Source organism: Oncorhynchus kisutch, linkage group LG5 (genome assembly GCF_002021735.2).
Source record: "Oncorhynchus kisutch isolate 150728-3 linkage group LG5, Okis_V2, whole genome shotgun sequence".
Classification (NCBI taxonomy): Eukaryota; Metazoa; Chordata; class Actinopteri; order Salmoniformes; family Salmonidae; genus Oncorhynchus; species Oncorhynchus kisutch.
The window spans coordinates 11,228,550-11,242,800 of NC_034178.2; the positions used below are offsets into that span (position 1 = coordinate 11,228,550).

At 43.4% G+C, this 14,251-nt stretch overlaps 2 protein-coding genes across 3 annotated transcripts in view; one reads left to right on the plus strand and one right to left on the minus strand.

Annotated features, from left to right (window-relative positions):
• The first annotated feature begins 978 nt into the window (after positions 1-978).
• Positions 979-6,379, plus strand: LOC109890625 (ras-related protein ralB-B). The gene is made up of 5 exons (XM_020482585.2): positions 979-1,109; positions 2,332-2,513; positions 2,692-2,900; positions 5,325-5,502; positions 5,753-6,379. The coding sequence occupies exons 2-5, from the start codon at positions 2,400-2,402 to the stop codon at positions 5,861-5,863; spliced, it is 612 nt and encodes a 203-aa protein (XP_020338174.1). The 5' UTR covers positions 979-1,109; positions 2,332-2,399; the 3' UTR covers positions 5,864-6,379.
• Positions 6,380-9,514: 3,135 nt separating this feature from the next.
• The window catches only part of LOC109890431 (tyrosine-protein phosphatase non-receptor type 4), a 39,237-nt gene continuing 34,500 nt past the window's right edge, over positions 9,515-14,251 (minus strand). For both annotated transcript variants that reach the window (XM_031824462.1, XM_031824461.1), the window contains exon 26: positions 9,515-13,709. In XM_031824462.1, the coding sequence (XP_031680322.1) occupies positions 12,429-13,709 (1,281 nt within the window). In that variant the 3' untranslated portion in view covers positions 9,515-12,428. The remainder of the gene's footprint in view (positions 13,710-14,251) is intronic.

A 14,251-nucleotide genomic window follows, 5' to 3' on the forward strand; every position in this document is an offset into this window, starting at 1 on the left:
TCCCAGAAGGAAAATGTGTGTGCATGGAGCACTTTAACTATTCCAAGGAGGTTTGGGTGCAGTGCTGGGAATGCAAATTATGGGCCCACCAAGCTTGTACCCCAGGACAGATATACAACTGTCACAAATGTGACTCTGATTAAGTGAGCATGTCCAACAGTCACACACACAGACACACACCACAAACGTTCAGGTGTAGGTGTTTCGTTTAGCCTAGTTGTTGTTTGGTTGAGAAATACCATTTAGTGGAGGGTAAAATAATACACATTTTATTATTTATTATTTCTGCCCAACAAAATGTTAAACATGGCAATGTTGCTCTCACGCACTTTTCATTCTGTTACAATTCACCCCAAGCACTGTTACTAACCCTGACCATGGGGTAAATTGTAACACTCCTTTGACAACACCATGCATTTGCAATTTGATTTACATATATAATAACCACACCAATTTGTGTAGACAGCTGTAGGTTGTTTGTATCAAGTTTCGAATACACCACCATAAACAATCTGAGAAACTGACGAAAAGTGTTAAAACCACCCTATCTCCCCTACTCAACACATCCAAAGCATGCAGCAAACGAGGGCATTATTGTCACCATAAAAGGTGAATAATGGGCGTTTTTCAGGCGGAGTTTTAATGCTAGTTTGGTTTATAAAGGCAAAAATGTATGGTGTGCGCCAACTTTCTAAACATTCATATTTTTTACAAGCAGTCTTTAAAAAATGGCGCATTGCTTTCGAACGGTCATCCAACTCGGAATTCCAACTCGGGAACTCGGGCCTCTTTCTAGAGCTTCGACATTCCGACGTGAAGATCACTGACATCATGGTTTATTTTTAACGCGGCATCAACGTCGCCATGACATCGCCTACAAGTGTGATCGGAGAGAAGCAGTCCTAGCCAATCTTGTTCATATTGTACGATCTTTGGTGGCACAATTCCATATGACGTCACATCCGGTTCATATAATCGTTATCACACGACGTCCGGGAGTGGTCAAAATATCCGCATTTGCGGCTGGTAAGTGGAACTTGCCCTCTACTTTAGCTTTCCCATGGTGTATACCGGATAACAGCAAAGAAAGACACGAAACACATTACGAGGTGAGACGTTTGCTATCTCTATGCACTTTTGTAGAAGTATGTACAAGTGGAAATCGATATCAGAAGCGGATTTTTATTTATATTTTATCTTGGTCCAACATACCACTGTTTGCGCAACGTCTGTCGATTGACATATTCTCATCCAATATTCGGTTGACCACATCTAATTTGTATCTATCCAATCGAGAGCTGCTCCTTGAGAGAAAGTGGCAGGTAGAAAGTAGCAGAAGTCTCAAATCAATTTATTTGGATCTATTTTGACCCCCCCCCCCGTTAGGGCACTTAAAAGGGACATATGTTTAGCTGCTTTGTTTTAAAAATAGCCAAAAGTTCTGGGGAAGTTATGGCTTATAGTTGTGAACAGTGTTTTATTATGATTTTAGTTTCTGTTTTGGAACTGACAATAAGGCCTATTACGTTGTGGGAATGTTTCCTCGGGTCTTGTTGCAATACATTGTTAATTTAATAAAAAAAAAAAATCATATTCGGATCCTCATTAGCTTTTGCAGAAGCAGCAGCTACACTTGACATGATGCCAACATTCAGTTGATGACACTTACAAGAGGTTCTCTCACACTTTCTTCTTTTGCTTTCTCCTCCTCTTGTTGTATGCCTGATTTATAAATCCATTGCATGATCTACTGATATCATTCCTTCAGATTATTTTAACTATGGTCCTTGCTATCTGGGGTCCTTGGGACGTCTCTACTCCATAAAAATGTGAAATGGGGGGGGGTCAGCAAACAGACACGCTTCAACAGATGACAAACATAGGTACACGGTAAGGGTTTAAGAATATACACTTTTTTACGTATCGACTGCATAGCGAATCAGAGGTTCATAAACATTTAAAAAAAACTGCTGTGAAGGTATGTACTGAAAGTACAGTAGGCTAGGTAGTAGTAGGCTACAACATGCCTGTGTTATCATTGTAACTTACATAATTTTGCCCTTGAAGGCTGCCACACCACTGCTGCCGTCATGAATGAAATTATAGGGGTCAGTCGAATAGGATTTTTCGACTGCCTATGTTTCAGCCAGCTGCCATCTTGAAATGGGCTGTTTTGTCAACCTTTTAGGTCCATGTGGATCTGTTTTGACGTTAGATGTACATGCGTATACAAAACCCTGCCTTCTTTCTCTGAACACTTTTCTGCAACTTTTTTTTATGTTTGAATGTTTAGTTTTGTAGGCTAATTTACATGTTTGTGTCCAACTGTAGGAACTTCTGGTGTTGGTGGAGGCAGTTTCCATTAGTGTAGCAGCAGTGGACAGTGTCCAAATCCAAAGATGGCTACTGGAAAGAGTAAGAACCAGAGCTCTCTGGTGCTGCACAAGGTGATCATGGTGGGAAGTGGAGGTGTTGGGAAGTCAGCCCTCACTCTGCAGTTCATGTATGACGAGGTAAGAGCAATAAGTCTGATCGTTACCAGACTCTGTACATTGCTCCCTTTGTAGCATGTGGTGGACACTGAGGCTAAAGAGAGACTTAGGCAAGCTGCCACACAAACCTCTAATACTGCTTTTCCATTGAAAAGAGTTTACGATTCTGTAAATAAAATAATTCCTTCCCACCTCCTAGTTTGTGGAGGATTACGAGCCCACCAAGGCAGACAGCTACAGGAAGAAGGTGGTGCTGGATGGAGAGGAGGTCCAGATCGACATCCTGGACACAGCTGGACAGGAGGACTATGCTGCCATCAGAGACAACTACTTCAGGAGCGGAGAGGGCTTCCTGCTAGTCTTCTCCATCACTGAACACGAGTCGTTCACTGCCACCTCAGAGTTCAGGTACGTCTACGCTGATAGGTACGCCCACCAAAACTCACGGACCAGGCAAGGAGGGCATTAATCAGAGAGGCAACAAAGAGACCAAAGATAACCCTGAAGGAGCTGCAAAGCTCCACAGCGGAGATTGGAGTGTCTGTCCATAGGACCACTTTAAGCTGTACATTCCACAGAGCTGGGCTTTACTGAAGAGTGGACAGAAAAAAATAAGCAAACACCATTTGGTGTTTGCCGAAAGGCATGTGGACTCCCCAAACATATGGAAGAAAGTACTCTGGTCAGATGAGACTACAATTGAGCTTTTTGGCCATAAAGGAACATTTTAAGTCTGGCGCAAACCTAACACCTCTAATCACCCCGAGAACACCAGCCCCACAGTGACGCATGGTGGTGGCAGCAGCATCATGCTCTTGGGATGTTTTTCATCTGCAGGGACTGGGAAACTGGTCAGAATTGAAGGAATGATGGATGGTGCTAAATACAGGGGAATTCTTGTGGGAAACCTGTTTCAGGCTTCCAGAGATTTGAGACTGGGATGGAGGTTCACCTTCCAGCAGGACAATGACCCTAAGCATACTGCTAAAGCAACACTTGCATGGTTTAAGGGGAGACATTTAAATGTCTTGGAATAGCGTAGTCAAGGCCCAGACCTCAATCAAATCAAATCAAATGTATTTATATAGCCCTTCGTACATCAGCTGATATCTCAAAGTGCTGTACAGAAACCCAGCCTAAAACCCCAAACAGCAAGCAATGCAGGTGTAGAAGCACGGTGGCTAGGAAAAACTCCCTAGAAAGGCCAAAATCTAGGAAGAAACCTAGAGAGGAACCAGGCTATGTGGGGTGTCCAGTCCTCTTCTGGCTGTGCCGGGTGGAGATTATAACAGAACATGGCCAAGATGTTCATAAATGACCAGCATGGTCCAATAATAATAAGGCAGAACAGTTTAAACTGGAGCAGCAGCACGGCCAGGTGGACTGGGGACAGCAAGGTGTCATCATGTCAGGTAGTCCTGAGGCATGGTCCTAGGGCTTAGGTCCTCCGAGAGAGAGAAAGAAAGAGAGAATTAGAGAGAGCACACTTAAATTCACACAGGACACCGAATAGGACAGGAGAAGTACTCCAGATATAACAAACTGACCCCAGCCCCCCGACACATAAACTACTGCAGCATAAATACTGGAGGCTGAGACAGGAGGGGTCAGGAGAATCTGTGTTATGACTTCAAGATAGCTGTACACCAGCGGAACCCATCCAACTTGAAGCAGCTGAGCAGTTTTGCCTTGAAGAATGGGCAAAAATCCCAGTGGCTAGATGTGCCAAGCTTATAGAGACATACCCCAAGAGACTTGCAGCTGTAATTGCTGCAAAAGGTGGCTCTGCAATGTATTGACTTTGGGTGGGGGTGGGGGGGACTAGTTATGCACACTGAAGTTGTCTGTTTTTTCCTCGTTTTTTATTGTGAAACAAAGACATATTTTGCATCTTCAAAGTGGTAGGCATGTTGTGTAAATCAAATGATACAAACCCCCCCAAAAATCCATTTTAATTCCAGGTTGTAAGGCAACAAAATAGGAAAAATGCAACGGGGGGAATACTTTCGCAAGCCACTGTACATGTATTTAGTTAGAACATTAAGTGCTTTATATATGTTAGCATTGAGTGATCCACAATCCACGAGATCTATGCATTGTATGTAGAAGGGCAATTCCATGATAAAGGAATTAGGCTTTGACTGTTTTTTTCACTTAACGTATGCCAAACAAAAACCATTTCAAAGTTTTTAAGAAACCATACAACTTTATGCACAAGGACTATTTTGAACAATTTCCACTGAAAAATGTACAAAAATGAATCTCCCTCAGGTTTTTATGCGACCACGTTTGGCAAAAACAGTTGAATATCTGCTCCTAATTAAGATTCAAAGATGTTTGCAGAAAGAATGTGGTGTCAGCTATGACGTGGCATCTTGCGTTGGGGGAAAAAAATCTCTTTTGGTAATAGAACTACAGTAAGTGAAGTGGATTTACACCCGGTACAGGAATAACATCATGGGTCCTTGATCTGTACCACACAGAAATGCATAATTATGGATATGTCATTCTCCTTGTTTTACAAGTCTGGACATCACAGTACAGTAGGGTGCAACTTAATACAGTAAGGTAGAGTTCAGTTTAACAATATACTCTACTGTACTTTTATTTACTGTAAAATGTATTTAACTAAAGCTAATGTGACCCATGTTATTGTACTGCTACTGTACGCTCTACTCACTGTACTGTGCTATCCAAACTTGTGAAACGTACGTCTGTGATGGGTTCAGATTTGGTCCGTCTGTGGGCGGGAACGTACAGTACCTTCAGGAAGTATTCATACCCCCTGATGAACTGGGTCTTCATCAGGACTAATGTGTTGTGTCTTCCTAGGGAGCAGATTATGCGGGTGAAAGCAGAGAACGATACCATCCCTCTGTTGGTGGTGGGGAACAAGTCGGATCTGGAGGACCGCAGGCAGGTGTCGTTGGACGAGGTCCGGGCCAAGGCAGAGGAGTGGGGGGTGCAGTACGTGGAGACCTCAGCCAAGACACGAGCCAACGTCGACAAGGTATGTAACCAAACTTAAACGTACTGTCCACTTTGCTACAGTAGGACTAGGAACAATATACCTTTGTGTAATTTCTTACTTAGGATTTATACTTTTTAGATGGGGGGGGGGGATTATGTTATCAAAATATGTTTCCGGGAAAGAGAGATCAGAAACTACAAGCATGATTAGAAACAACCTTTTACAGTAAATCAACTTCCATTGTCAATGTAACTATAGTGTTGAACTAACAGCTGTCCATCCTTTTCAGGTGTTCTTTGATCTTATGAGGGAGGTGCGAAAAAAGAAAATGTCAGAGAGCAAGGATAAGGGTGGAAAAGAAGGCAAGATCAAGAAGGCTTTCAAATGTTGTCTGCTTTGATCTAGACCAGACCTTTCAGTCAGACACACAGAGCCAAACCAGACTAGAGCCTCCGCAGCACAGTGGCATTAGACAGGGACATGTTCATTAGGACATACTGTAGCAAAATGTTTCAAAACCTTTCTTATTGGACAATATATTACGTCTCCCTTTGGAGCATTTTCTTCAGTTTCTTGCCTACTGAACACAAACCAGATCTACAGATCCTTCCCACTGAACTGAGCCTTCTGCCATTTTAACACACATCAAATCCATACACAGTACCTCTCACATTGTGGCAGTCAGGGGGGTGGCCTAACCTATGTTAGTTATGCAAACCATCCTTTGTGCCACTGTTGGGGACGGGTCCAGAGGGGACTGTTTAGATGAAGTGCCTCAACATTGATCGTGAATATATAGGTTATGATCACAGACAATCACTCACTCGCACACTACTTAAATATGGCCTTGGTTTGATGCTCACTTGTAGGAGTAGGTAGCCTCATCACCAAGAGAAATTGGCTATGCTGTTTGATGTCTTACTGTTTGCACTGCAATCAATTTTATATTCCTACTACCACTACTACACCACTTTTTAAAATGTATTTATGGTCCACCGCATGAAAATCAGTCAGATAATTAAGTCACCTTATTCATAATCCAACATATTGTCCACATGTACAATCCAACATGTACTATATCCACATTGTGTATATAATACCGGTCAAACGTTTGGACACACCTACTCATTCAAGGTTTTTATTTTATTTGACTATTTTCTACATTGCAGAATAATAGTGAAAACATCAAAACTATGAAATGACACACATGGAATCATCTAGTGCTGAGCACTTGTTGGCTGCTTTTCCTTCATTCTGCGGTCCAACTTTTCCCAAACCATCTCAACTGGGTTGAGGTCGGGGGATTGTGGAGGCCAGGTCATCTGATGCAGTACTCCCATCACGCTCCTTCTTGGTCAAATATCCCTTACACAGCCTGGAGGTGTGTTTTGGGTCATTGTCCTGTTGAAAAACAAATGATAGTCCCACTAAGCGGAAACCAGATGGGATGGAGTATCGCTGCAGAATGCTGTAGTAGCCATGCTGGTTAAGTGTGTCTTGAATTCTAAATAAATCACAGTGTCACCATCACACCACCTCCTCCATGCTTCACAGTGGGAACCACATATGTGGAGATCATCCATTCACCTAATATGCATCTCACAAAGACACGGCGGTTGGAACCAAAAATCTCAAATTTGGACTCATCAGACCAAAGGACAGATTTCCACCAGTCTAATGTCCATTGCTCATGTTTCTTGGCCTAAGCAAGTCTCTTCTTATTATTGGTGTCCTTTAGTAGTGGTTTCTTTGCAGCAATTCGACCATGAAGGCCTGATTCACACAGTCTCCTCTGAACAGTTGATGTTGAGATGTGTCTGTTACTTGAACTCTGAAGCATTTATTTGGGCTGCAATCTGAGTCTGGTAACTCTAATGAACTTATCCTCTGCAGCAGAGGTAACTCTGGGTCTTCCTTTCCTGTGGCGGTCCACATGAGAGCCAGTTTCATCATAGCGCTTGGTCTTTTCAACTGCTCTTGAATACATTTTCCGTATTGACTGACCTTCATGTCTTAAAGTAATGATGGACTGTTGTTTCTCTTTCCTTATTTGAGCTGTTCTTGCCATAAGGTCTTTTAGCCCTAGTTGGTATATTCTGCACATCACCCCTACCTTGTCACAACACATCTGATTGGCTCCAAAAAATTGAGGAAAGAAATTCCACAAATTAACTTTTAACAAGGCACACCTGTTAATTGAAATGCATTCCAGGTGACTACCTCATGCAGCTGGTTGAGAGAATGCCGAGAGTGTGCAAATCTGTCATCAAGGCAAGGGGTGGCTACTTTGAAGAATCTCATGAAATATTTTTGATTTAAAAAAACCTTTTGGTTACTACATGATTCCATATATGTTATTTCATAGTTTGTCTTCACTATTATTCTACAATGTAGGAAAAATAAAGAAAAGCCATAAAATGAGTAGGTGTGTCCAAACTTTTGACTTTTGTCGACTGCACTTTTTCTCCACAAATATGTCAATGTTTCGGTGTTGCCTTTCTAATTCTACACTTGAAACTGAAGCATTAAACTAAATTACTGTTTGTGTGCACACTTATTATGGGTTATATACAAACAGTTTTTGTGTTACCAAATAAAGTTCTCTTTTGTAATGAATTTGTAGTGTGGCTCAGTTTTTAAAAGAAGCCCCTGTACATCCTACATTGAAATGCAATTGACCCCAACCCTGCTGTCCAACTTCTGGGTCTGTCACCTCCTGAGTATCAGTCGCCAGTTATTTAAGGTCAAAGGTGCTGTTCAAAATGTGCATGAAGAGTGCAGTAAAGAATTGCATCCTTGTCGGATGTGCTGGACTTTTTGTTGCTGGTGTGGTTTGACTAGTGCCTTTGATGTGTTTGAGGGCAGCAGAGCACCAAAAGGTTTTATGTTTGAGTGTCATAAAACACCATTCCGGTGCTGTACAACTTGACTTTGAATGACTGGACGACAGAGGCCTTATGTGGCCTTCAGTCTGTTAACACTCTGTTGCAAAGCGGCAGGACTGGGACATATTCATTAGTGCAAGTTGTAGCAAACCATTTTTGCGGCATAAATCTAAACCAAACTAAAGTGTACCTTATTGGACAAGTCCAGGTAGTTCCTCCCTGTTTTAGCCTGCTTTCTTCTGTTTGGTGCTTAATGAATACGATCCAGGTCAGCCTTAGATCCAGTAGCACGCAGATGGCATGTCCCATTGACGGCTGGCTAACCTCTTCCCAGACCCCAAGTACATCCTATCTCACTTACACTCTACAACACCTATGGCCTGAGAATCCTCAACTAGTTCTTAAGACCCTTCTAGCTTGGCAAGAGAGCCCTCTACTGGCTCAAGTCATTCAGTCACAAAAACACAAAATAAGAGACGCGCCACAGCTTCGTGAGACCTATAGCCTCTCTGTAGATGTCAGGATTTTGCAATATCATGTCCTCCTGCGGTCAGAGAGGAATATAATACAACATCTTTGCTGTAGCCTAGTTGAGTAATTTGCCTCGATTGGGGCGGCAGGGTAGCCTAGTGGTTAGAGTGTTGGACTAGTAACCGGAAGGTTGCAAGTTCAAACCCCCGAGCTGACAAGGTCGACGTTCTGCCCCTAAACAGGCAGTTAACCCACTGTTCCTAGGCCGTCATTGAAAATAAGAATTTGTTCTTAACTGACTTGCCTAGTAAAATAAAGGTAAATAAAAAAATCTGCCACAGCAGTCTGAAATTGAACACTAGGTGGAGGCAGAGAGTCTTGATAGAAAGGTAAGAATTATTTTTGTTTCCTTCTGCTGAACATGGACAACTAGGCCTGTCTGTCACCAGCTGACTGCCCTATCCTGACCTGGTTATTAGTGTCACTGTAAACATACTGTCATAGAAAAGACTGTGTATACAGTAGAAATAGAATGGCCAGAAGTCTGATTTCAATGGATGTTGATTCTATGGTGATTGTTGCTGCGGTGTTGAATCTAGAATGGTGAATGTGGAAAGGCAAATGAGTCTGTTGTTGTTGCTGTGTACATATTCACAGTCAAGGCATAGAAAGAAAGGACCATGTCAACCAAAAAATACAACAGAAATTTGACTTTACTTACAGAACATTGGCACCTTACTGACATGATATTGCTCCTATTTACAACAAAAACACAGAGCAGGTCGCAGACCAGGCAGAGCCCAGACTGATATTTACCTGCATTTACAAGTACAGTAGTATGAAAAATATTTCCCCTCAAAAGTCAAATTATACATCCCGTACGTTTTCGAACAACTAAAAGCTTGAGATCGATACATTCAATTTCTGTACAGCTTCACAACAAACATTACATTTGTACATCCTCCTGATTTTCATCTTTAAATATATTTCACTAGTTCACAGATTTAAGCTTATATTTACATCACAGTTGTGCAGAATGTTGTACTATTACTAAGTGATGATAAGATCGAAAAGCATCGTGCAAAAACAAACAACATTACCACCCAGGTCTCCCTTGAAAAAGAGGCGTTTGACCTTAACGGGGACAACCTTGTAAAATAACATTCCAGTGCCTCAGTCTATTTCATGGTGAAGTGGTAGACACCGTCTGAGTCTCAAATGGCTCCCTATTCAGTGCACTACTTTTGGCTAAAGCCCGGTCAAAAGTGGTGCACTTGTATAGGGAATAGGGTGCCATTTGGGACGCAGTGGGTGAGTGATCTAATTGGGCCGAAGTTCCCCGTCGCACAACAGCTTTTTGTAAACACGCCGACTTTCAGTAGATACACGTCCTTTCCAAATCACAAAACCAACTCACGAACCACTGTAAACATGGTCAGCAATAGTACCGCATAAACCCACTGCAGAAGTATCAGCAAGATGAAGTTTGACCAAGCCAGCTTTCTGATTTCAAAAGCACAATCGCATCTATCGATTCAACTGGAAATCATGGGAAGAAAATCACTTTGTGGGTTTCAATTGTCATAAAAAAAGAACAGTATTAATGGTGATTAGTCTATTAGTCAGTGTACAGAGCTTCATGTTGCCGGTCCCAACTCTTTCCACTGTCACTGGACTTAAGGAGAGGACTTTTACACAGCATACATCTATTGCAATGCTTTCCCATAACAATCCTTTCTAATTCCAGCAGGACTTTACACAAGTGGAAAAGTTTGGGACTTTTCTTCTCTTATAAAAATAACTTGGGTCTCACATTAATTTCATTTCATTAAACCTTATAAATTAACATAGTCAATGTATACTAGTTACATTACACAAATCTAGATGACACCATATAGCTTAAATTTCCCATAGGGGTGTCTATATCCAACAAATATTAAGAAAATGCTAAATACAATTCCAACATTTTTTTTGGGGGGGGTGGGGGGTGGGGTCTAATCATACATAGCAGCAAATATGCTACAAGTTCAGCTGAAAAGTGCTGACCATCCCCAAGAAGCAAAAGAGGTCTCTAATAAAAAAAATATCAGAAGCAAATCTATAGCTTGAGCCTTATAGCTTTTCAACACAATTTGAAAACTTTTTGTTTTACTCACAAGGCTAAAAACCTATTGGTCCTGAAAGCTCAGTCATTTTATGTAATGTATGTACCATCTGAATGTAATGTACACCAACTGTCTAAAATCCTGATGTACAGTACCATGGTACCAAATACCCCGATGCTCTTAATCAGAGAGCTCTGAATACCTCATATTCAATTTCAAAATCTGATGCAATGACACTTGATAAACCACCTATGGACTGTACCAACCCAATCCTGCATGGCAAGGTCATTCTATGTTACTAGCAATAACAAAACCTGCATTAAAATACTGCCCGTTTTGGGCTAGTGGTATAGCATCTTCGAGAGACCGATGTACCGTCACATGTTGAGCCATCTGAATCAAAGTTGAATAGCTGCCTCAAAAATAACAACAACAACACCAACACCACCACATAGTGCCGAGCTCAATGGCAGGTAATCAGCTAATGAGATTATGGTAAAGGAGGAGGGAGGCCTCTCCTAACCAGTGGAGGCTGCTGAGTGGAGGACGGCTCATAACAATGGCTGGAATAGAGTCAATGGGTTGGTATCAAACACGTGGTTTTCCATGTGGCCGATGCCATGCCAACGACTGCACTCCAGCCATGATTATGAGCCGTCCTCCCCTCTGCAGCCTCCACCGCTCTTAACCTTCCCCCGCCTTTGACCTTGGTTTGGGAAACACCTTCCCTGGAGATGATTCCAATCTGTAGACACACATAAAAGCCCAAAAGTACCCATCCGACAACCTACAGTCTCAATACGAGAAATGAGATGATAAGATGAGTAGTGCCATAGGGTAGAAGTCAGAGCGCTTTACCAGGACCTTACATAGAGGGTCAACCCACTTTCGGAACGGATCTTCAGTTGACGATGAATAGTTTTTCGATTTCAAAAAAGAAAATGGACTCTTTAAGTCTACGGAGTAATCAAAGCCAGAAAGACTAGTCTGAAGAAACCACTGATAAGACACTTGGGGATGATGCACTGATGGGTTGAAAACAAACGTCAGTCCATTTTCCATTGAGTTGTCGTGTTCATTATGAAGGTTTGTCTGAAAGTATTGGCACTGCAGCAATATTATCCAACCCCAGCTACTGTTCTGTTTCTCACTTCGCTCTTGATCCTGGACACTTGCTACTATCCCAAATTCCAGTTGATCATCGTAACTTTGTTTCTTTTTTTCTTCTTTTCTTCTTCCGTTAATTCTCCAAAGTATGGCGTTTTGTCGTCGTAAAGTGCAACAGTGCTTTGTTTCCCCTCCCAGGCAGTTCGAGTGGTTGTCGGTAGTCGTCTCCATGCTTGTGTAGTCTCTCTTGCCAGACTCAAGGTGGCGGATGTGGGAAGAAACTATTGTGACTGAGGGAGTCAGACAGACAGGCTCTAGACAGACAGACTCTAGACAGACAGATAGACAGGCTGTGGAAGAAGAGGGTGGTGCTTAGGCCCATGCAGCCCTGTGTCAGTCAGTCAGTCCCAGGAGGGATAAAGCCGATTCTCTCTGTCTCTACCTCTGGCTCTGTGGGTGTCAGGAGCTCTAAGGTTGTCAAGGGCTTTGTAGGCGTCAGAGACTCTATGGGTGTCAGGGGCTTTGTGGGCGTCAGAGACTCTACGGGTATCAGGGGCTTTGCGGGTGTCAAAGACTCTACAGGTGTCAGGGGCTTTATGGGCGTCAGAGACTCTACGGGTATCAGGGGCTTTGCGGGCGTCAGAGACTCTACGGGTGTCAGGGGCTTTGCAGGCGTCAGAGACTCTACGGGTATCAGGGGCTTTGTAGGCTTCAGCGACTCTATTGGTATCAGGGGCTTTGTGGGCGCCAGAGACTCTACGGGTATCAGGGGCTTTGTAGGCTTCAGAGACTCTATTGGTATCAGGGGCTTTGTGGGCGTCAGAGACTCTACGGGTATCAGGGGCTTTGTAGGCGTCAGAGACTCTACGGGTATCAGGGGCTTTGTAGGCGTCAGAGACTCTACGGGTATCAGGGGCTTTGTAGGTGTCAGAGACTCTACGGGTGTCAGGGGCTTTGTAGGCGTCAGAGACTCTACGGGTATCAGGGGCTTTGTAGGCGTCAGAGACTCTACGGGTATCAGGGGCTTTGTAGGCGTCAGAGACTCTACGGGTATCAGGGGCTTTGTAGGCGTCAGAGACTCTATGGGTGTCAGGGGCTTTGTAGGCGTCAGAGACTCTACGGGTATCAGGGGCTTTGTAGGCGTCAGAGACTCTACGGGTATCAGGGGCTTTGTAGGCGTCAGAGACTCTACGGGTATCAGGGGCTTTGTAGGCGTCAGAGACTCTACGGGTATCAGGGGCTTTGTAGGCATCAGAGACTCTACGGGTATCAGGGGCTTTGTGGGCGTCAGAGACTCTACGGGTATCAGGGGCTTTGTGGGCGTCAGAGACTCTACGGGTATCAGGGGCTTTGTGGGCATCAGAGACTCTACGGGTATCAGGGGCTTTGTGGGCGTCAGAGACTCTTCGGGTGTCAGGGGCTTTGTGGGCGTCAGAGACTCTTCGGGTGTCAGGGGCTTTGTGGGCGTCAGAGACTCTTCGGGTGTCAGGGGCTTTGTGGGCGTCAGAGACTCTTTGGGTGTCAGGGGCTTTGTGGGCGTCAGAGACTCTACGGGTGTCAGGGGCTTTGTGGGCGTCAGAGACTCTTCGGGTGTCAGGGGCTCTGTGGCTGTCAGGGGTTTGACCTGCTCCTCCTCGTACACCTTGAGGATCGCCTCACAGACAAACCTGTACTGGCTCTGGAAGCAAACAGAGCAAAGAGACCGAGGTTAAATGGGAGTGAACAGTACTGACGACAGCATAGAGTAGAGTAACTAGATTCATCCTAGCAGCAGAAACATAGCTTAGGCACATTCCTCTGTTGATAGATGCACTAGAATTACACACAAATCCCAATTTGTTAGTATTTTTTTGGGCTTCGGATGTGATTTAGGCACTGACATGGACTTAGAACATCAATTTCCATGGTTTGTCTATGAGTAATTGTAATGCTGCAAGTTTAAAACGGAAGATTTTTTTTCCAATTTGGGCCCCCTTAGAATCGTTTATTAACCATTATTTTACCAGGTATATTGGCAGAAAATACATATCTTGTACACCAAGGACCCGGGGAAGAGTTGCTGTGTAGAGAAGAATGGGCCGATTTGAAAGCTATAAAATAACAAATTAGCAGCTTGCGACATGCTAATTTCTTTTTAAGTAGCTCTTATGCTCGAAAAGGTTGGAGACCCCTGGTCTAAGTCAACCCCGTCTGTTTTGCCCCATAGTTGCGCACGTGTCG